A 25520-nucleotide genomic window follows, 5' to 3' on the forward strand; every position below is an offset into this window, starting at 1 on the left:
TAAACTAAGTGATGACAAAGCCTCCATGGTACAGAAAATGCTCTTTGGTTTGAAATCAAGAATGCAATGAACATTTATAGACTTCACAAACAAAAGTGAGTTTGCTATTATCATGTAATACTATTATTACATGATAATGTAATGGATACCTCCATGGAGTCTTGGGATTCATCACAGGAGACCAATGTCTACACATACACTACATGATCTACCATCTGCTACTCACTATACCAGGGGCGAATGCTGGTCTTGAAATTCACGCTTGCTCTTGTTATCATTCAAGGAGTGAGAGGTGTGATTGAAGTCTGATAAGCGGAATAATGAATTACTGACCATTTAAAACTATATATTTAGAAATTTATGTACATTTAATCATACAAATACAACATTTATTTTACAAATGATATTTTATCTTTTTTAATTTAGCTACTTGAATACAAATTCTACCCTACGGTTCTTCTTTATGAACTAGTCAATAACATCATCATAAAAAGTTGGTTGTAACTTAATTTTCCCAAGCAACATGCACACTTGTAAAGGCCGGCTGAAGCTCACTGGCTAGAGCTACTTTGACTGCGTATGGCCTGTATTTAAGATGACGTGAATGGAGCAGAAATGGCTATGCAAGCGCATGAAATCACAGTGCTGCAGCAAGGACCTGGAAGCTCCTAGAACCGAGCAAGCCAAGGTAGCTTTGACTAGACAAGCAAGCATCGGCCTTCGATATACAACGTAAAGCTCAATTATTGCCGCACAAGCTAAAAAAAGAAAAGCCTAAATGGAATGCTTATAAATGCATGCATTTATTAACAAATAAATATTACTTATTTCTCAATTAATGAGCTTGTGCAGCAAGCATGGAGAATTCGCCTCTGCACTATACAGTATTTTTGTCTGTTAATTATGTCTCTCTCTCTCACACTGATTTTCCCCTTTTACAAGATGAAAAAAAATCCTGAAACCTATGCATGAGAGTAGCTAACCTCTATGATTATCTTGAAGGTTGATTTCATAACTAACTAATTAACCCCAAATAGCAATAATATTTTACTCAGGCACTTCGATGTTCATAATCAAACACTTTCTCTTGCCTGATTGATCAAGCAAAAAACAACATGACTGAATTAATTGCTGTCAGTCTTGATCAAATACAAATTGTTCAAATGCCTACCAAAATTCTGCAAAATTCTTATCATTTTTTTTTCCCTTTCCCTTTCCATGGCATATGTTAGCTATCCTCTTGGCAACCATAATCTCATTCACTTTTCCTTAGTCTTCCAGTATTTTGATGCTTTTTTTTTTCATGGTCTAATTAGTGTTTCCATTCTCCTAAACTAAATAAAAACTGCTCAGAACCTGAAATAATTCTTGCTGGAACAAGAGCCTCAATTCTTCATTATGCACAAAATCCTCCGACCATTATCTAAGCACTGATTCTCAAGTGTTCACCTTTCCTTAGTCTTCCAGTACATTTGATGCTTTTTTTCGTGGTCTGATTACTGTTTCCATTCTCCTAAACTAAGTAACAACTGCTAAGAACAAGTAACTAAAATAATTCTTGCCAGAACAAGAGCCTCAATTCTTCATTCTGCACTAAATCCCTGACCATTAATCCAAGCATTGATTCTCAAGTGTGCCAAAGCATTCAAAGATAAAAATTCAATAAAAGCTCAAATAAAAAATCCCAGCTTTGTGCTTATTACACAACAGAAACCACATCATCTGTTAAAAATTCTAAAGCAGGCTTATTACAGTTTAACCTTCTAGTTCCTTACTAAAACTACTGGGTGCAACGTTTGTCCTTCAACCTCTCATATCCAGAGCACATCTGGACATAACCTAAAATTAAGGTTGATAACTTATCACCAGTCTTGTCCTACAACTCTTATTTAAACAATCAAGGAAAATCACCTCCTACTTTACTATACACACCTCACTGCATGCCTTAATAATTTGAATACTTAGAAGTCTCTTCGTTCTAATCATATCTCATGTATTGTGATATGAACCTTGTGTTTCTGAATTAACACTTACAGAGTATCATATATACGCATATCTATGCAACATTATGGAAGCAATCATTTATCCGGCTTATCCGTAAAAAAATGGAGATAAGTCAGCTATCAAACTCTCATTCCACTGTCTTCAGTTCTTGAAAGTAATTATGAAAGTCATTAACCAACTAATAATTATGGCAGGTTGACACTGTAGATAGTCATGGCAACAGAGTGAACCATTACAAAGGATTCAATGGAATTATTGAATGAGCACTTCATCAGCATATAACTGGTGTATATGATGCCATGCAATATATAGTACAGCATGATCGAAATAGAGTATCCCTGTTTAAGTAAGGCCTTATGGAGCACTACCCAGTGATCCAAATGCTGCAAAACTTTGCAGGAATAATTGTGCATCATGTGGAAGTGATATCTGAGAAGGAAAAAAACAAGTATCTCCAAAATTCACCACCAGGGGTAATGTGATGTAGTAATTTTTCTGTGTGTTTACGTAAGAAGCAGATAAGCAACAAAACATAACAGATTTTCATTCACTTCCATCATGCATTCACGGATGCTGCCCTTCTCGGCATGCCACAAAATGCATCCTTTGCACAATGTGTGCAATGGCAGAACACAGATTCTGCATTATGCAGTCTTTCAGTGCTGGCAAGCTATCAGGATGATTCCAATAAATTCTGTCTTTGATAAATGCAGAGTGTGTTAAGGAGTTTACAATTTATTGCAATCATCCTGATGTGCTGTGCTGGCAAGCTATCAGGATGATTCCAATAAATTCTGTCTTTGATAAATGCAGAGTGTGTTAAGGAGTTTACAATTTAATGTGATAAATATGTTGTCAGTTAAGTGAACCTCTCATGATGAGTCTGCTGACTTCATGGAGGATGTAGTAATAATAATAATAATAACTTCTTTACCACCCGCAGGCCATCAACATGGATTCTACAACTATTACTCCACAGTAGATCCCCTACCCAACCTTATCTACCTTCAGATATAAACCACAGAAAACTTTTCAGAGCATAGCGTCATGTCATAAGAATGAATGTCAGTAGTACATGGGAAGTGGTCAGGGATTGTTTGAAAGAGGTAGTATCAGACTGCATACCCAGGATCAGGAGGATAAACCAAACAGAGATTAAGTAGAAGAGTAGCAATATAAAAGCAAGAGCTAAAAATAAAAAAAATTTTTTTTTTAAATAAAATAAAATAAAAAAACCTGTGGAAGGCATAGAAACAAAAAAGGTAATCAGCAAGCACATGAGCATTACAAAGTATAACCAGTATGTTCAGGAAGGCTAAATCTGATTTTGAGAGAAAATTAGCTAAGATGCTAAAGTAAATTCAAAAGAATTTTTTTCGCTATGTAATAAGCAAGAGAAAGAATGATTACAGAAGGATAAATTTACTTGGTGCTGATGATATGAAAGTGACAGAAGAAGAAGAAATATTAGCATTACTAAGAAATCATTTTGCAATTGTTGCTGTGACAGACTGATGTGAGAACTGGGATAGATGAACTGGAGGTGCTCAGCATATTGAAAAATATCAATGTGTTCCAAGAGAGTGGAAAGAAGGTATGACAGTTTCATTATATAAAGGTAGCCCCAAGAAAGAAGTAGCAGATTAGAAACCAATCAGTTAAAGTATTGGAAAAGTTAGTTAAAGGTAGAAATCAAGAGTGGGGAGATAGTAATACAATACTCTGTGGTGGACAGTACCAGCTCTGTAAAAGGTAAGCCCTGCCTTAGTAATTTACTCACATTTTTATAATAGCATGATAGCAGAATTAGATAAGGGAAATGGCTACATAATACTGCTAGACACTTTCAAAGACATTTGACAAAATACAGCATGAGAAAACTATTATATAAGTTGAAGCAAGTGGGAATGGACATGAAGCTAGCAGACTGGATAGGGATTGACCAACAGACACTAGAGTAGTATATGGTAGATTGGAATCCAAGAGAATTAAGGGTGGCAAGTAAAGTGCTTAAAAGCTATATTAGAGTCACTAGTCTTTAATTTGTACATTAATGATATACGGAATGATTTGGGAGGGGAAGGGATATTCAGTTTGCTAAAAGTGCAAAACTGGGAAGGATAATAGCTGATAATGGTGATGTAGATATCCATCAAGCAGGATGATTTAAATAAATTGACACTGTGAGTGAAGGATAATAGTTGTCAACCTAATGTTGCAAAATGTAAGGTTATGTACTTCAGGTTGCAAAGATTACATACAACACATCATTATTTGGTACTGGATTGCAAGAAATTGATGAGGATAGATAAATTTTAGGATAATTGTCGACAAAGTTGAAATTCTGAAGGCATATTGCAAAAGTTGGCAAAATAGTTCAAAGGATTACTTGAATGTTGAAAAACATTAACAAATGAGGATAGAGATGTTATTAAACCTCTTTATAAGGCTATGATTTGGCTACATTTTCACTATTATGCACAGATTTGGTCACATGGATTTGTTGGGGATCAGGAAGCTGGTGGAGAGGATCCAGAGATAAGTGATCAAGCTAATAACAGGTTTATGGAATGCTTCCTATGAGGATAGACTGAAGGTATATAGGTTGCAAAATTCAGTTGACAGATGAAAAAGAAAAGACATGACAGAAACTTATAAATTATTAAAGGGGTTCTATAAGATTGACACCAAAGAAATATTTCAGTACATGACAAATAAAAAACTACAGGTCACTCCTGGAGGGTTATGTAAGAATGTTATTAGTAAGGGTGTGAAGGAATAGATTTTGTACTTGGGGACTGGTGAATGAATGGGATGAACTGTCAGAAGTAAGCCAGAAGTAGTAGTGCATGTTCCCACAGCAAATGAGTTTAAGGATAGGTATGAATAGGCATTGTGCATATAAAAGGTTAGTACTGATCTCTCACAATAAGTCTTTTAACTCTGTGGAGATAGCAATATAATAACATTTAAAATGGCTGAATCTCACACTAAATTTAATTTTCAGTATAAGAGCATAAAAATGAGACCTGCCCTAATAAAAGGGCAGGTCTCACTTTTCTCAAGGGTCTAATAACTCCACATACCAGATGGAGCAAATATCTGGCCATAAGTAAAACCAAAAAGTGGTAGGAAGTTTAAACAATCAAACTTCCTATATTTTCCTTTACTTTGCTACCAACAGACTGTTGGCTTATTATACTAGACAAGAAATTATATTCTTGTTTAATCCTTTATTCAAGCATAAGCAAATTTTGTGCATGAAATATCTTTATGACTACACCACTTGTACATGGAAATAGATGACTTGTATCACATTGCCCTTGTGAGGTTTGGATACACCATATCATTAGATATCTAAAAATGAGTAGGAAGAGGTAGATAATTTTCGTTATCCAATTTAATACTGCCATTTAGCTATCGGAGCTATTTGATATTTAACCCTTGGACATACAATAGTACTAATACCCAAGTACTATGAGTACTAAATATATATATGTTCTCAAACTTCTGTGGATGAAACTGGCCAAAAATATTTGGTATAAGAACGAAGTTCTCAAATGTAAACTAATTCTAGTTTGTTACATCAAATAACATAAGGAAAACAAAATGCTACATGAAACATTTTTCAAATAATAAAATCAGACCACAAGGTTATCTAACAGTACTTAATGCATTCATAAAAATATTGGATGTGTACTGAAGTAAAGAACAAATAATAATATCTGAAGATCTCACATGCTATGAGAATATATTTTTTAAAAAAATAAATAAATTTTAAAAAAAAGGAAAGAGACACTTACATCATCATATATATCTGGAAAGGAAGTATTGGTTGGACTCCACACATCAGAAATTGTTGTTTTCACGTTACTAAATGTCTTTCTGGTCACGTGAAAGAATGCGTAGCTTGGGAAAAGTGAATAAAAGAAGATATTCATATTCTATATCTTCACATATTAAAATATAAAAGAAAATGCTAAATGAATTTTGTGTGAATAATTACTTATATAATGATATTTATTATATTATACAATGCTTGCAGAAACAAAAACACCCATAAAAACTACTTACTTGGTGTTGTTTATACTGTGATATTATGAATAATCAATGACACCCTAAGTCATAAGTATAAAAACTGACATTTGCCTTAAACAAAAGCTGACTATAGATTCCATAAAATAATGATGGATGAAACTTTCATAGAACAGATCCACTAGCAATTAATGAAGACAGACTATTTCACTGAATAACTGTGATAGTTTATGAAGATGCTTTCAAATGAATATGATGGCAAACAACTCAAAGCATAGCCAGTGTAGAAGGAATTGGTGCAAATCTCTGGATGTTTGGAGTGAGTCTGAAGGATGATTATATTATATTTATATTAATCTTTTGCAACTGCAAAGATTAATATATAAATAAGTAAATATTATAAATAAGACAGACAATAACAGAGATCTGCAAGTTGTCCAACTGTGTTGCACAGACTACAGACAAAAGTACACAAAAAAAAAAAAAAAAAACCCATGCAGGAACTTGATTATATCTGTACATGAATGGACAATACGATGGTACCTCAGACTGTAGGCATTAGTGAAGCCTGGCTATCAGAAGCAAACATACTAACTGATATAAAGTGCATTACAGTATTTTTTAGGAAGGACAGGAGAAGAGGGAGCATGCTGCTAATGATATCGGATGACTTGAATCCAGTTAGTGTTGAAACCTATGATTCTAATACTAGTAACAATTTTTCATGTGACAGTGAGTTTGACTCCATCTAGTGCGAGATGGAATCTATGAAGATCAAATACATAGTGGGGTGTTGTCATAGACCTGATGAAAAAATGCATCACCAAATAAAGACAATAATCATAATGGGGCACTTGAATTATCCAAATATTGATTGGGTAGCAGAAAATCTCATAAGAAGAATGAAACTGAATTTATTGAGCAGTTGTGTGACAACTTTCTTAAGCAGCATGTGACAGAAGTAACTTGAGGTAAAAGAGTGTCAGATTTGATTATAGTGTCAGAGGGTGTTTAAGTTACAAACTTAACTATTCTGCCTCCAATTGGTGGCAGTAATCATGTGGTACTCACTTGGGAAGTGGCTGAGTTTATGAATGTTTCATTCAGAAAATGTTACATGCTGAACTACAAAGCAGGAAATTATGATAAACTCAGAAGTATACTGAGTTCAGCACAATGATATTGTTTGCTGGATGAGAAGAATATTGACAGCGCTTGGGAAGCATTTAAAAATAAAATAAAATATACTTTAATGATGCAATATCACAATGTGTCCAAGAAGTAAAATAGAGTAGGAGAAAAATGGATGTGTAATCTAATCAAGAAAGAGATTCATAAGAAAAGGATGATATGGAAAGAATAGTGTGAATAAGGATGATGTCCGTTATGAAAATTATAAGCAGCAGCCCAGAAAAGTCACAAATGTTGTACAAAAAGCTAGGTCTGAGTAGGAAAAGAAATGGGCCCTGCAAACTAAAGAGAACCCCAAAGAATTCTTTATGTTGGAGGTTTAATGAATTTTTTTACAACACTCAAAAAGAATTAAAATAGAATTTAATACTTCCTATATTTCGTCCTAGTCACTAGGACATCTACGGGGATTACAAAAACAATTAATGTAACATGCACACAAAAACTTACAATACTAAGCCCACATGGTTGGGCTTAGCATTGTAAGTATTGTAAACCCACATGGTTGGGCTTAGTATTGTAAGTTTTTGTGTGCATGTTACATTAATTGTTTTTGTAATCCCCGTAGATGTCCTAGTGACTAGGACGAAATATAGGAAGTATTAAATTCTATTTTAATTCTTTTTGAGTGTTGTAAAAAATCCATTAAACCTCCAACATAATGTCCTCACAGCACTTAAGCCTCTACACAGGAATCCCAAAGAATTCTGTCATTATGCTGCAAGTAAAAGAAAGAATGAATATGAAAGAATAACTCCATTGAATGTAGATGGTGCAAGGGGGACAGATGCAGAAGAGGCTGTTCAACTAATGAGAGTCTGTTTTGCTAAATGTTATCAACCTGACGTATACAACATTGCACTCACTGCTACTTCACCGAGCTGTTGCACAAACTGAATAATAATTCACCAATAGGGACTGATGGGATATCAGCACAGGTGCTAAAAGAGTGTTCAGCTGAACTAGCTATTCCTTTAACCTGGCTATATAATTTGAGTTTCAGAAGAGAGAAGATTCCACAGGAGTGGAAAGAATGTATGGTAATCCCATTGCACAAGGTGGTGCAAAGACTAATGTATTCAACTATGTATTCAAGCCTTTAATTCAGCATACATTTGCTGTACAGTTCCTTATCCTTGGAAGGTAACTCCAATAGGTTCTCCAACATTCTTTAAACATAACTTCGTAGAGTAACTATCTTGTCTTGCTCTGCTCTCCTCTTCTTGTTTCCAAGTAGCAACATCCTTACTTTACCATCAATATCTTGTACTTTCATGCCAAATTCTCTCCTTTTTTTTTGTCTTACTGATGAGAGCTCTTACACAAATTTTTCTCAGCCAATGCAAATGTCCGATTCCGAGTTTTGCAATTAAACTCTGCATCACACAAATATCTGCCATTATTACAATTCTTATGTCACAATACACTTTGAATAATACAGAGTACATAATTAGCATACTGAATAACTTAGCATAACAGAAACACATTTCTCACCCAACAAAACTTGTAAAAGTGAATGTATTAAACAAGACATTTGTAGTTATGACAACACCACGTGAACTCTGTGACTTTGAAAGAGGCGTCATCATGGGCTGTCACATTGGATATGTCTATACATGCCATTACCACTCAACTGGAGAATCCAAAAACAATGGTTGGCAATGTGATCAACAAACGGAGACATTCTGGCATCACTAGTACAGGAAAACACCCAGGGCAGCTGACAAAAATGACTGACAGGGACACAGGAGGATGTTAAAACGGGTGGCATGCAAAAACAGACTACAACTGGTACATACCATCCGTCTTGAGTTCCAGAGTGTCAGTAACACCATGGTGGGCACTAATACTGTATAAAAAGAACTCCATTTACTGGATTTCCACCGAAGAGCAGTGGCACACAAGCCGAACATCACAACAACAAACAAGGCAGCTTGTCTGGCCTGGTACATAGAGCATGTGAAGTGGACAACTGACCACAGACCACTGACTCCAGAGTACTTGGAAAAACAAGTACTCTGGAGCAATGAATCAAGGTTCATTTGTTTCCAGTCTGATGTCAAGGATGTGGGTGTGGAGGCAGCGTGGTGAATGCTTGTTATAACACACTGTGGTAAATATAGTCAAGTTTGGTAGTGGAGGAATAATGGTATGGGGTGCATTCAACTGTTTTGGAGTGGGACCACTGGTTGTTCCATGAAGGCAGCTCATTACCTTGATATTCTGGATAATTAGGTGCTGCCTACACTGTGGAGATTTTATGGAATGGACCTGTGTTACCAACAAGAAAACAATGCCCCATGCCACAAAACTGCAGCTGTTATGGAATGGTGTGAAGAGATGGGTGTTAAACGACTGCCCTGGCCTGAGCAGTCCTGACCTCAACACCATTGAACACCTGTGGGACAAATTGGAACATAAATTGAGGTCCAGAGCAGCAAGTCTTTGATCTGTTGCTGAACCCAGTGCTGCTTTGATGATGGAATCGAGACAAATCCCACCTGATGTCTGCTGCACATTATTGGAAAGCCTCCCTCAAAGGGTGAAGGAGGTAATCAAAGCCATAGGTGGACATACCTTATATTAGGATTTGCCTGCTGGTATCGATTGTAAATTGCTGAAGTGTCTAAACATTAATTGGTAGATAGTGTATTTTTGTCTGTAAATTGTATGGTCTCTGGTCAGTTTGCCTATATGTATGAAAAACATAAGTTTCTGGAAGAAAAAAATTCCTGCTACTTCTGTATGTGACTGGAAAACTTACCTTAAACTGAATAAGACCATAAATGGATTTCTCTCTCATGCCATGAATTATATCTGACGGGACATATCTCTCCTGAATGTCAGAATTGCAGAGAAGGCTCTCTACTGAGCATTTAGGAAAGATTCATTCAACTTGAGAAAAAGCTAAGAAAAATTGACAATATAGTGGTTGTCAAGACCAGATTTTGTCTTAAGGCAAACAGATGAAAAATTATGGAAATATAAAACTCTACACTTTCTTGATTTTAAAAATGCTCACAAGGTAATTAAAGGAGACAACTGTCAGTGATAAGAATACAGAGTAAATGGAACCCTATACAGTGTAATATGTCTCCATACTTGAGGTGAAACTGCTAGTTAGAAATGTAGGATGAACAGAAAGGTGAATTAATTTAATATCAAGAAGATAGTGTGACCCTAACACTCCTGTTATTTAAAATCTATATGTACCAACATCAGTGTAAGTAATATTAAACCTGATATTCAAATAGAAGAATTCGGCTGAGTTAATTGTTGTATGCAGATAATATCATCTGAAATGAATCTGAACCAGTCTTTAGTCAAATGCCATGACAAATTTATTGTTAATAAACCTCCATGCAGTCAACATACTCAGGGCTCACCAAACAAGCAATGTATCTATGGAACCTTCAACTCATTCGCACACAATATTTGCAACACATTCTAGCATTGCATATTAATCACTTCATATTATTATCATAACATCCTCTCATCAATTAAAATGTCTCTTTGTGTGACCACATTTCCATCTGTCCACTAAACTGTGCAATTTACATTTCTTCAACTGTTCCTCATAACCAAATATTTCAGTCCTGATATTATCTCAGGACTGAAATATTTGGTCAAATACCTCAGTCAATTGTACCTGGACCCTCTGTAGGATGTTTTTCATGCTATAGAGGGTCCGTTATAATGGAAACCAGGTAACCAAATGTGAAAGCACTGGTTTGATCATGGCTTTGTACAGAGGTGCAACCTTCTTATCCCCACTTGTCAATATTTTCCTTTATCAGCAGTAATGCAGAATGGTCTTTGAACACTTTCTTCAGCCTTTTCTGACCCAAGATTCCAAATTTCATTCACTACCTGGAGCACAAACCCACCACCAGCACAGTAAACAGCCTCACACTTCTGCATTCTTAAGTGTCACATTAATAAGTCACATTGCATTTTAATAAGCACAGTGTGCTTATTAAAATGCAATTTCACTGCACTCATCCAAGTTAAAAGCCAATTTAAATCTTACTAAAAAAAGATGACATTTGGCATCGTTATTTGTACTCCCGTATTTTTTATACTCCCCGTATCAAACCCCAAAAGGGGTTTTACACGGGGAATTTTTCCAATCAGAATTTACAGACATAATATACTAGCTTCATAGCCTTAGCTGCTTTTGCCATAAATCCAAAACAGCCTTATCAAATACAATCAACCTTATAACACTCTCAACTTTACTATCATGAGTAAAATGAAATATCCCATCAACCACATGAAACATCATTAACAAACAGGTTGAAGAATAGTGGTCAAGAACAGATCACTAATAGATGTTTTAAAATAAGAATGCAAGCAAACTTATGTTAAATAAAATGGATGACTTATGTGAACTTTAATATTTAATAGTAAAATTTTCATCATGTAAATGGACATCATCAGTACAAAAAAAAGAACAGAATAACAACCAGGGAGTTATTAATTCCTACAGTTTTCCCAAACATTTCTCAACTTATTCTAACTTCTGGGTTAATTAATAATTTGTTTAACCTAGAAATTTCAATCTAATTATTTTCTCAACCTTCAATATTATAGTCAATATCCACGTTGCAATGCTTTTTTTTCAGTGGAGCAAAGTTTTTTGTCTCTGGTGTATATATTAGTCCATACTTTTGACACCAGTCTAATGTTCTGACAGGTTTTCAGAGCCATTTTATCACATTATCCTAAATTAGCAATAGAAAATACATCAAATACACTAAAACACAATAATATATTCATCATCATCATGCTTGTCAAAGATTTAGGCCTAGAGTGGCCTGTTCTGGCCTTATAATATATTAAATACACAAATTAGTTCTACAAAAATAATAAATAAAAAATTGCCTATCTCAGAGGAGAATTAAATAAACTATTTATTATTATTATTATTATTACAGACAATTCCAAGGAGTCGACAGACTCATCGAGGGAGGCCCTAACATCATGTCAAGAACAACTATTCGACATTCAACACAGTATCTATCATACCTCGCCTTGAACTCATTCACAGTCATGGCACCCACAACAGACTCTGGCAGCTTATTCCACTCATTCATCACTCTCCAAGTAAAAAACCTAGCTCTAACACCCATGCTAACCACACTCTTGCCCAGCTTCCATGTATGGCCCCTAGTCCTCCCACCACCAGTCCTATTCTCAAAAATATCTTCTGAATTAATCTTATAGAAACCCTTCAGTAATTTGAATGTCTTAATCATATTACCCCTTTTCTGCCTATCAACCAATTTCTGCAACCCACAAAGGTTGTATTTGTACTCGCATACATTTCCAAATCCCACATACACAAATGACAAATTAGCAGGTAGCAGCAGTATTTCACACAAGAGAGAGATGTAGGCCATTAAATTAGGGCAATGTAGTAATTCATAGCTTTCTTCATAAAGACATTCCATAAAGAATCCACAATTAAGCAATATTTGTGTTTTCCCCAAGGTCCTATGTATAGTGGAAATGGCATGTTCTATAACATCTGACTGGTCAAGGTTTATAAAACTTGAACATTTTATGTTCTTCACAATAAACAGAGGCAGATCTACACTGTCCAAAATATGACAGGCCACAAGAGCAAGGAATCTGGTAGACAAAAGATAATTTAATAGAAGATGCCTGATGTTATAGAAAAAAAGGTAGAAATTTTCTGGATCAGATGAAATACAACAGGAATGTTAAAAGTTGAGAATTTCAGAACATATTCTGATATTCCTTGAATTGTGGAAAAGGGAATAGAAGTAATTACTTCTTGCAAAGAAGAAGCAGTGTTCTGTAAATGGTGAATGCTTGAATGATAAAGGTGTCACAGCCATTTATTAAAAATTTTGGTTTAATATTATCATCAGCTCACTGTGGAGATGACTCATCACTGCAGGTTCAATTCTGACACACACAACTCATCATACCATGCCTTAAATGCATTCACTGTCTCTGCACTCACCACTATCCAGCAGTGCATTCCAATCACCTACCATTCTCCATTCAAAAAACCTCTTTGCCTCCTTATACAGATTCCAGGGTCTTCCACTGTTATCTTCTCTAAGATAACAGTGGAGAACAACTCATTCTATGAAAAACCTCATCCACATAAATCTGGTAATAACCCTTTACCAACTTACATGCAATTATGTCTCTCCACTTCCTACTCCTAACCACTAGATAGAAGGGGAAGGAGACATGACCTCTGCAATTTGCACTCCCTCAATCTGTTTTTATACTCATTATTCTAGAGACTAGAAATCATCATAGTCAATCATCTCTCTGGACCCTTTCCAACATCTCTTTATCTTTCTGAAAAACCAGATGACCAAATCTGTGCATAATAATGCATATGTAGCCTCTCACAGGCTTAAAACATGGAATCATAACATCCCTACTTGTATATGTGTCTTCTGCATCACTACCATAATCCAGTGTGCTGCCCTCACAATTTTTAGGTCCTGCCATCACCCCCCCCCCAGATCCATCGTCTCCTCCACCTTCTCCAAGATACTCCCCCAATCTTAAAATATGCATTCCATTTCTGTTTCCTAAATTTTAAAACCTCACAATTTGCAACACTGAAAAGTAAACTGCTCATGTGTCCAATTCACCCTATCTATTCAAGTCCTCCTCTTGCAAAGCTACAATATCTGTTCTACTTCTCATAGTTCTTTCCAACTTCGTATTATCTGCAAACAAATGCATATCACCATTTGAGCCATTCCTAATATTAACATATAAGTTAAACCGTGCTGTCCAAAAAGAAAACTGCTATTATCAGCCTGTTTAATTAAAACAGATCCTTGGGGAACATCACTAATGACTTCTGGAATATCACACCTCCCTGTCCTTACACACATAACGTGCTGATATCTATCAGATAGGCAATCTCCAATCCAGCATACTCATCAACTATCCAACCCAAACTGTTCCTGATTAATCATCAGCTTATCACATAGCAATCTATCAAGGGCCTTTTCGAAATCTAAATATATCAATGTGTATACATCTCCCTTGTCCAATGCATTTGTTACCTTACTATAATAAGCAAGTAGATTGCTAAAGCATGATCTTCCTTTAGCAAATCCATGCAGTCCATTAAAAGGAAAATGCTGCTATTCAATCTAATTCTGAATCTTGGTTTTCACTAACTTCTCTAACTAACTATTAACAACTCCAGATAAACAGATGAATCTTTAATTGAAAGTATATATTCCTCATATGCTTTCTGTTCACATACTATCAGTGGCTCCTTTGTTCATTTAACATTTCAACTATATCATCCTCAGTGGTTATCATTTTCATCTTCACTAGCTAATATCATTCTTTCTTATACTGGCCACGTATTGAAAGAGTTCCGAGATTTTTTTTTTTTTTTGGCCTCATTAGCTAACTGTTATGCATACTCCACTTTTGCAACTTTTACCAAGCAAATCACTTTCTCATCTGCTATTTGTTCTCCTCATACAACTCATTAACACAACTTGTGCTGCTTCCATAATGTCTTTTTCCAAATTGTATGCTTCACTTCTTCATTCATCCATTACACACATATCTTATTTAACCTCCTGATCTTTCTATCCAATTCCTCATTCCATGATAAAGCAGCAAGTAATTTAAATTTGTCATAATCCCAACTTCATACTTTCTCATATATCCCTTTCACAGAAGCCATTACTGGTTACCACCCAAATTCATGGTCACTTTCACCAACTGGAGGAAGATTTGATATCCTATTTACAATATTATGCTGCGAGATAATGAAATCCAAGATCCCTGATCTTTGCTTGCCTTCTGTTATATACCACCTAAGGTAATTATCTCTCAAAACTCAAGAAAGTGATTCTCTTTGAGCTCAGACACTGTCTCTCCATTCCAATCTATATCACCATAACTAAAATCACCCATAATGAATTACCATTTTCTTATTTATCATGCTAAGCTTATTATTTATTTCCTTCTGAATGCCTTACAGTTCTACAAAAACACCCAAATGAATATTTCATCCTGTAAACCCTCTATCTCCACCTTGGATGGGCATAACTCCTCTGATTCAATTAACAGCAGATCTTCCTTTCTGCCTTGTCTGTTTTCACAAAAAAACATCATATCTCTTAATCTCTATTCATGATGTCATTCTCATCCAATGACATCTCACTTATTCCCAACAAATTTTGGGCAAATGAAGTCTACAAAAGCAACAATTTCATGCCTCCTTATTTACTTGTGGCATTTGTAAACAAACAGCAGCTCAACTCTGGTTCTATAACAAGTTCCACTAACTACTTCTCCAGATGTGACTCTTCTATACCCACCCAGCCATTCATCTCTATCATCACCAATCCTAAACCCCCTCCCCAGACTTAAATGTTTCCCGAAATTCACTCCTTTCTCCTCACACAGCTCCACTAGTATAATTTTCATAATCTTTGCTTGCTGACTCCCTTTCCTACCACGCTGTTATCTTTCTCTCTCTTCAATGGATATCCCCTGATATCCATTCTTACATTCTTCTTGTTACCAAGCAAATCATCTGTTTCTACTGCCACTACCAACTCTTCTGCTCACTTATGATAGTGGTGATTGACCTGATAGAGTGGCGAGAGCAAGAATGGTCAATGAGTGGTATGATAGACTGTGTTTTTCCCGGGAAGGATCTCTCACGATGAGTCTTTTTGACTCCATGGAGGCCTGAATAATAATTATTATTATTACTCATATCCAATGCTTCAATTGCTCCCTTCATTCTACCTCCAGGAAAACAAATCTTATGCACCTTCTCATTCATCATGACTGTAATAATTGAATACCTATACAAAGCCACTTTAACATGGCCACTTTTTATTACAGTGTTTCCTCACTTTTGCATGTGTATCTATAATTCTTACTTCACTCCACATGAGCTTCATCTCTTGCCTCATCTTGATCAACTTTGCTTTCATGCCTAAAATTATTTTCTCACTGGCATTCATTTTCTCTCATAACTTTCATCCACCTCTTCCATACTCTCATTTATTTCTTTCACTATCACTCACTTCCTCAACTGCATTCTCTACAACACTCAATTTTATGCCTTGCGACATTAATAGTTGTTGCTTCATTTTCCAACTTCCAATATGTGTCTCACATTTCTGGCACTCACTCATGATACACTTTCAATACACCCTCTCTCCATTCTCACTCTCATACCACAACCATTATGTCTTGGTAAACGATACATTGAGCACACACTACATCACACGAAATCTCTCCTACCTGAGAGATTTCATGAACACTGACATCGGCTGACACTGCTCCTGTTTACATCAGTGGCAGGAACAATGCTATTTTATGCAATGTACACTTTACAAAATCTAGCAAAAACAAAACCTAAATCACACAATCATACACAAAATTAATACTTCTTATAACAAATAATGATATCATGAAATATATACTAAAACAAATCACTTATCCATAAGTCAACAATTACTGTGCAACATTATGGGGAGTGGCCAATTGCACTGCTTGGAAAGAAGTCAATGGACACCATAGTGTGATGAGCAAACAGCCATGGTGTCCACCTTAATAAGATGTAGGACCTCCTTTTGCTGTGATGACTACAGCAATTCTACAGGGCATACTTTTCACAAGTGTAGGAGAGTGATCAATGGGAATTTTGGACAATTCTTCCTGTAGATGTGTAATGGGCCCTGGACTGTTGTAGGGCAGATGTCCCTTGACCTCACCCAGCACTCCAGTTCATCCCACAGATGTTCAATAGGGTTGAGATCAAGGTTCTGTGGAGGCCAGTCAAGTGTGATGACATTTTCATGTCCACAAACCATGCAGTTACATCAGCCTTATGACACTGCACTATCTTGCTGAAAAAGACAATGGTCAATTCCACAAAAAATGACAAAAAGTAGGAAGCACTGCACTGACCAGAATGTTCAGATACCTCTCTGAGTTGTGGCACCACAAACAGCTCCAAGACCAGGCAAGGAAGAACAGGACATACCATCATACCACTACCTCTGAATTTCATCGTTGGGATTATGCACTCTAGTAAGAGATGCTCGCCAAGCATCTGCCACATCCATCTGCTGATTAGAGGGTGTAGCATGATTTGTCCCTCCCTAACACAGCTTTCCAAGCTCTGATATCCCACTGCACATACTCTTTGCACCACTGAAGATAATGCTGCATGTTGGTTTGGATAATGTGGGACTTGCATATTGCAGTCCTACCATGGAAACCCATGTTGTGAGCCTTGGTTCTGAATGTTTTGGTGCGGATTCATGTTCCAGCTGATGCCCAGAACTCTGCATTCACCATGTCAGCCAATATATAGCAGTTTTTACATATCCTTTGTAGTACCCTACAGTCACATTGTGAGTTTGGCAGGTTGTCCACTGTGAGTAGCATGTGCAGTTGACTTCTTGCAATTCCATCTCAGTATATCAGATATATCTCTGCAACCTCATTTTCATGCGCATAACTCTTCATTAATCTAATGTAACAGTAGCACTATGCACCATGTTACATACACCTGGTTGATATATCTTAGCAAAGTGAGCACTTAACAATCTCATTAGCTTCTGACAATCGAATACCATCTGCATTCAATATAGTTATTCTTTCACATTCATTCATTCATTCTTTTGCTTGCAGCATAATGATAAAATTCTTTTGGATTTCCTTTAGCTTGCATCTTTCTTTTTGTACTCCAATTTAGCTATCCTCACAATACTTTCTGGCCTGAGCTTTATATATTTCACAACTCCTCTCGCTCTTATTCTCCCGATATTCTTTCCACATCATCTTTTTCCTATGATTTGATTTCCATGCATTGCTGACATTTTTCCCATTCAGTAACTGATACATTGGGACCATAGATAGTATTCTCCTAAGCTGATCATAATTTCCAACTTTGTAGTTCAGCATGAAACCTGTTCTAATGGGAACATCAATACAATTAGATACTTTGCTTTCGCACAGCATGATCGCTGTCACCAACTGGTGGTAAAATAGCTATATTCTTAACAGAGACCTCCTCTGATGCTATGAACAAATCCAACTCTTTGTCCTCGAGTTCCTTCCTTCACATGCTACTTGAGAAAGTTGTCTCACAACAATTCAATAAATTCCTCTTCCTTCTTATCATGAGATTTCTCTTCTACCCAATCAATGTTTGGAATATTAAAGTTACCCAAAATCAATGTTTGGAATATTAAAGTTACCCAAAATCAATGTTTGGAATATTAAAGTTACCCATAATGATCACTCGTTTGGTAACCAGAAAGCTAAATTGGCAATGCATTTCTTTATCCCCTGCAACTGAGCCACCAGGTCTGTAGCAACACACCACCATATATTTCATTGTTAACCTCCACTTCACTTCAGATAGACTCAAAGTCACTGCTACATGGGACATTATTACCATCATTTTCTTGTGATATCATTAGTAGTAGCACTCCTCCTCTCCTAATATATTCCTAATAGTATATATCCCTTACACTCAATCCCAGCTATCATATCTGATTCTGATAGCCAGGTTTCACTAATTCCAATGATCTTAGGCCATATCATAGCCAATAAAGCAATGAACTCAATCCCCTTATTATTATCTCAAGACCCCATGGAGTCAAAGACTCATCTACATGGTCCTTTTGTCATACAAACATATAGCCCATCATACCACACCTTAAACACACTGAAATTCTCTGCAGACACCACAGTCTCACAATTCTGCATGCTAAAAACCTGCTCATGCAAAATATACAATCATAAAAAAACATTATGTATGATAATTTCTTTATTATTCTAATGATGAAAAAAATTGCTTTTTAGTATTTTTGGTGTTAGTTTATTGTTACAAAATTTAGGATGGTGAATAGGATCTTGCTCATATAATAAGTTCTATAAGATTTTCTAAACCGTTACTTTTTCTTCTGAAAGAAATTGAATTTTTGGATTCACAAATATGCAAGAATTTGGGAACATTTTAATAGCAGAGATCACGTTAAAGACAGATGAAGCACATGATAGCTGCCATTTCATAATGTAAGTTGCTGAATGTAATGAAAATACATAAAGAATATTTAATATTAAATAATAATAATAATGAAACTGATGTGACTGGTGTTAAAATGGTTTCAAATTTCTGCAAACTATGAATCCAAAAATTCATTTCCCCTCATTTGTCATTTCTTTGCAAATACTCACAAAATGTTATCCATATATTAATGACTTAATACTACCAGTATATCATTTATGTATCAAAGTTCAGGGAATCAAATTTATGGAACATTATCTCAAAAAATAATTCAAAGGTTCATAAAGTGATAACAGTTTGTTTCTGTTAAGCAAAAAAAATTCTGATAATATATACTGATACCAATGGGCAAATAAACCTGGGATGATCAGATACTACAGAACAACAGATTAAAAAAAAAAAAAAAAAAAACATACCTATTTAAATTACAGTAGTATATTGCTATTTCGAACAATGACTATAATTTTTCACATAATATACATTAAGTAAAACTAATGTGGAAGAAATTTTGTATGCTTACTGACATTTACATTATATATGCATATGCTCTTAAATTTCTTGTAAACAGAAATCCTTGTTGACTAGTGAAAACACTAGTCAACAAGGATTCTGAGTAAGATCAAACAAGTGGATGGATATACAAATATTTTGTAAAATGAATATAAACGAACATAAAAATGTAAAATGAATATAAAAACCCAAATTCTACATTTTATTATTACACTTAAGTAAAAGAAAAAAAAAAACTTAAAAATATACCCAAAATATACCCAACCCAAAAATATACTTTATTTCCTTCTCTTATAAACATTTTCTGTCTTAGGAGAAACTAAAGTGACTTAACATCATACTAGCAATCAATTTTCTTTGTTACTGTCGCAATGCCCTTTGGTTGGGAAAAAAAAACTGTTTGAATCCCATCTACAACATGAGGATTTTTTCCTCCTGAAAACTGGGTCTGCCTTCCCCCCATCCTGCAAGCAACAAGCCAGTCACTATCTACTACTATCACCCCCAAATTCTTAACATAATCCATTTCCTGGAGTAAAGTTCCATTCGATGTGGTGCACAGCTTGTAATCTATTTATTCCAAAATGCAAAACTTTACATTTCCCCACATTTAAACTGACACCCATTGTCTTTTGTACTTATTGACGGCCTATGTAAATCATCCTGCAAGCTCTCCACATTCCCTTGATTAACTATTATTCAATATTCAATACTAATAATTCAATTAATATTCAATATTCTAGTAAGAACTAATATTCAATTAAGTGAATTGCATCATCAGCAATTGGATTAATTGAATATTTCTCTTCAGATTACTTCTTATGTCATTTATGTACAAATTAAATAGTAGCCTTAGCACAGAACTTTGAGGCACACCAATGGTCCCCTACATTCTCCTAGATCCTACTTCTCCACAACTTTTTGGTATCTTCCATCATGCACCCTCACATCCATCCTCATCTGTTCTAATCCGTATAACAGTTTCATGTGGTATTTTGTCAAATGCCTTTGCAAAATCCAGCAATCATTATGTAGCCATTCCCATCATTCAACTCCACTATCACTGATATATAACAAGTTAATAAATTACTAGGGCATGACCAATCCCCCTTCACCATGTTGCTTGTCACAGAGTATCATATTCTTATTCACCCATTCTTGACCAACCTTTCCAATACTTTTATCATCACTCCTGAGATACCGAGTTTGAAAAGTAAAAAAAAGAAAAGTAACTTTCTCGCTGCTTTGATTAAGTTTGAGTATTCTTAAAGGTGGTGTTGAATATGGTATGAGAAACTGCAGTAGTGAAATATCAAACTGTATTGGCCTTGCAGTCATTTTTTTTTTTTTCTGGACCAATACTTTAAAGTGTGACTGGCTCATCAGTTGGTATTTCTTTGTGCTTGGTTTCATACTGAAGATTGGGGTACATATTTTGTTGCTAATGTATTGATTTTGGGGTGGTATATACAGCATTAAAAAATAATTAACCTAACAGTTTTTTTTTTTTTTTAAACATTACTTTCATATGTGACAGGCTGAAAAATCTATACGTATGAGGTTGAAGAGAAAAATGAACCTATCAATGTTTCTTGTTGGCTGAATGTAATAGTCCTTGGGGAAAACAGTGTGAAGGAGCCATTTAAAAAACAGATAGAGAAGTAAGAAAAGGAAGAGAAATCATTCATTAAATTTGATGCTGAATATTGCATGGATTTTGACCAAATGTTTTTACATGGTTGAAGGCAAACAGAGAAATGAGGGTAGCCAGCTGATTGGAGCAGTAGTACCTATTGAAAATATCTACAGAAAATGCATACGGCAAAAACAGGATATTTATGAGAAACTTGATAAAGTATGTTTTAGAGAGATCACCTATTAAATGAATAAATGGATGCCCTCAAACATTTTTGGATGATTTTGTTGCATCCTCCCAAATGTGACACAGTATTTTACAGTTGGATAAGTTTTGAAATTATATAGTGTTAACTATACTGATCAGAAGTGGCTTCTTAAATTGAAAATGGTATCAAGTGTTTTAGAGGGTGTGGAGGCTACAAATGTGATGTGTTTCTGTCACAAAAGGTTAGATGTAAATCATCCTGAGAAGAAAAATCTGAACTTGCATGAAGAGCTGTTTTATCAAAAAAGGCAAGTGGATGTGAAATGAGATCTCTCTCTCACTCTCAATGTGGACAGGTTGTGGTAGTTTTTTTGTACCTGACTTTGTGGGTTTTGGTTAGTGTATTGATGTTTCACATGCATTTAATTTATAATTTTTTAAATTCAATTTATTTAATTAATGAGGAATAATTTATAAAATTATTCCTCAATTTTTTCTGAAATTTTTGATTAAATTCTTCATACTGATTTATTTTGAATAATTACCTAATTCTTCAATATTTCCTAACTCTTTCTATAATGTGATCACATGATTGGCTGTGTATGTCATGTGGTTTTGTTGATAACCTGATTATCAAAACCTAATGTCTATTTAAACCTCAGATTTATCTACAATACATATGCCAACCACTGTTGTGACCTTACAAGTATGCAATTAAAAAACACCCTATTTATGACTGTTTATTTTGTTTCCTTAGTCGTTTTTCAGCAAAACACTTTTAAAGCATTTTGTTGTTGTTCAACAGATATGAATTGTTGAATTGTGGTAAGAGTGAAATTTGATCTTTAACACTATCAAAATTTTGAATCAAAGTTTCCAATGGCAAAAAATTAAGTATGCAGTCATTTGTTTAAAAAAAAAAAAAAAGGACATGCAAAAAACATCTCTCCCAGCTGATAACGAATATTACCGCACAAGGTTATAACTATATAAAACTTTTTATGATTGTCATTTCCTAATTTTCTTGCCTGTCCTTGCGCTAATGTAATTTTATTTTGCCACTACAAATGGTCGGATTGAAACCAAAACTGAAACGATTCGGAAAATAGTATTTTTGATCCTAACCGCTAGATTTAAGTTAATTCCATTCCGTCGGGGTAGAACTATCAATTACAATCAACCATTTTGCCTACAAAAATCTGAAATCAAAATTGAATCGCATGGTCATCTAATGCACATCCTAAGCTTCAAATATTTATTAAATTCCATCCGGCAGATTTACTACTATACATAATTTCGACAAATTACATATTATAAAGTTGTGTCCCTTTATTTCCCTGCAAATGGCTCTATTGAAACAAAAACTTGGGTGGCCTAAAAATTTGTAACAACCCGAAATTTTAATTCCGGTCAGAATCCGGAAATAACTTCAAATGGATAAACAATAAGAAAACACCAGTCTTAAAAGGGTTTTGCATATTTTGTTTTTAAAAGCCTAACAAAATAAGTTCCGTTTCCTTATAATGAAAAGGCTGAAGCAATTCATTCCACACGTTCTTTCCCTTACCTGAAAAACGTGACAATGAAAGTTGACACATGATAAGGAGTCCAAGCAACTGTCTTTCTTGGAACAACATTCGGGTGCACAGATTCAGAGGAATCTTCATCATTTGGAATGACCATAACTAATAGTTCTAATTTTTCACACAATAATTATATTAAAGTTTTGAACTTACAAGTAATATGAAGAGAAGATGAATAAATTTAAAAAATATATATATAGCAACTATAACCAACACGACCACAAGTAAACGTCAAACATCCGATGTCTAATTTAAGGTAGGGCGCTTATTTAGCAGAGAGTGACTTTTACGGCCTCTGTTGGTGAAATTGCATTAATTAATATAAAATAGTTTTTATTATTGATAGCATTACGTAAAACCTCCAGCTATGAATCCGCGGACTTTTAGGAGGAGACTACACAGTGTGCACTATGTAATTCACGGTAACAATGACAGTCCATCTTCGTTACATCATATAATATCTACAACGTAGTATTTTTGTCTATTAATCTACTCCTAACCCTACGTTACTAAATGATACAAAGCCAGGGCGATCACCAGATTAAATCGCGCCCTGAGGCAAACAATTAAATTCCCCCCCCCCCGATGGAAAAAACAAAAATATAAGAAAATCCCCCAATTGCTATTTTGTTTTTATTACAAGAGAAACATTAATGCAAAACGATTACATAATAATATTAATTAAATGTTTGCTCAACGGGATATCGCACAATAAAACTTTTTATAAGCTCTTCTAAATTTAAATTATAAGCTATGTCCGCCTCTATCGATATAGTTGCCAGACCAACCAATCTTTCTTGGATCATTGCTGTCCGCAAATAGTTTATAATCAGTTTAAGCTTAGAAAAACTGCTTTCTGCACTTGCTACGCGGCGACGGCGCCTACAGCAATATGGCTGAACGAGCGCCCCTATTATTATTATTATTATTATTATTATTATTATTATTATTATTATTATTATTATTATTACCACGGGCTACTCCAGGAGTCCTTAGACTCATCGAGGGAGGCCCTAAACATCATGTTCACGCAGCTGTTCAACATTCTCACAGTATCTATCATACCTTGCCTTGAACTCGCTCACTGTCATAGCACCCACAACAGACTCTGGCAGCTTATTCCACTCATTTACCACTCTAAAAGTAAAGAACCCAGCTCTAACACCCCTGCTAACCACGCTCTTGCCCAGCTTCCATGGGTGTCCCCTAATTCTCCCACCACCAGTCCTGATCTCAAAAATATCATCTGAATTAATCCTATAGAATCCTTTTAGCAATTTGAATGTCTCAATCATGTCTCCCCTTTTCCGCCTATCAACTAGTTTCTGCAACCCACAAATCTTCAACCTGTTCTCATATGGTTCATTCCATAGACCTGCTATCATCTTAGTCACTCGCCTCTGGATCCTCTCAACCTCCTCCCCATCAAGAAGGAACCGAGGTGACCAAATCTGGGCACAGTAGTCGAGATGAGGTCTTATCAGGGCTCGGTACAGAAGTACAATAACTTGTTTTTCTCTGCTCGTCAAGGTATTTTTCAACAACCAAGTGAGTTGATGAGCTGATTTAGCTACTTTCGCAATGTGCCCCCTAAACTTCATCTCCCTATCCACCAAAACTTCCAAGTCCCTGGCCTCATCAATCTCTTGGAGTACAGTTCCACCAATGTGGTATACTGCTGCTAATCTTTTCACTCCAAAATGCATAACCTTACATTTTGTCACATTAAATTGACATCCATTCTCCTTAGTCCAGAACTCCAATCTATCTAAGTCATCTTGCAAGACTTTGACATCTTTTGCATTCACTATCGCCCTACCCAACTTTGCATCATCAGCGAACAAATGAACTGTCCCACTTAGACCCTTCCCTATATCGTTAATGAACAGATTAAACAGCAGTGGTCCAACAACAGAACCCTGTGGCACACCACTAGTCACAGGCCGTTTTTTGGACTCTACTCCTGAATAAACTACTCTTTGATATCTCTCCATCAACCACCCAGCTATCCATCTCACCAACCCTATATCCATTCCCATATGTTGTAATTTACGGATTAGAATTCCATGTGGTATCCTGTCAAACGCCTTTGCCAGGTCCAGCAGTATCACTGTAAACCCATTTCCCTTATCCAGTTCAGCCGTCACCTTGTTATAAAACTTGAGCAAGTTACTGAGGCATGATCTACCCTTCACAAAGCCATGCTGTCCTCTGTACAGTATCTCATTTTCATCAATCCATTCCTGGATTATTAAGGCTTGAAGATTAAAAATTCGTTTTCTTT

General features: G+C 35.5%; 1 protein-coding gene across 1 annotated transcript in view; it reads right to left on the reverse strand.

Moving 5' to 3' along the window:
• LOC150108910 (sugar phosphate exchanger 3-like) overlaps positions 1–23474 on the reverse strand; it is a 136860-nt gene extending 113386 nt beyond the window's left edge. The window contains exons 1-2 of the mRNA XM_090404226.1: positions 23221–23474; positions 5808–5913 (exon numbers count right to left, since the gene is read on the reverse strand). Of these exons, the coding sequence (XP_090260352.1) occupies positions 5808–5913; positions 23221–23336 (222 nt within the window). The 5' untranslated portion in view covers positions 23337–23474. The remainder of the gene's footprint in view (positions 1–5807; positions 5914–23220) is intronic.
• Between the last annotated feature and the right edge of the window lie 2046 nt (positions 23475–25520).

This window comes from Typopeltis vanoorti, chromosome 2, assembly GCF_054136105.1.
Source record: "Typopeltis vanoorti isolate ZY-2024b chromosome 2, IOZ_Tvanoo_1.0, whole genome shotgun sequence".
Taxonomy (NCBI): Eukaryota; Metazoa; Arthropoda; class Arachnida; order Uropygi; family Thelyphonidae; genus Typopeltis; species Typopeltis vanoorti.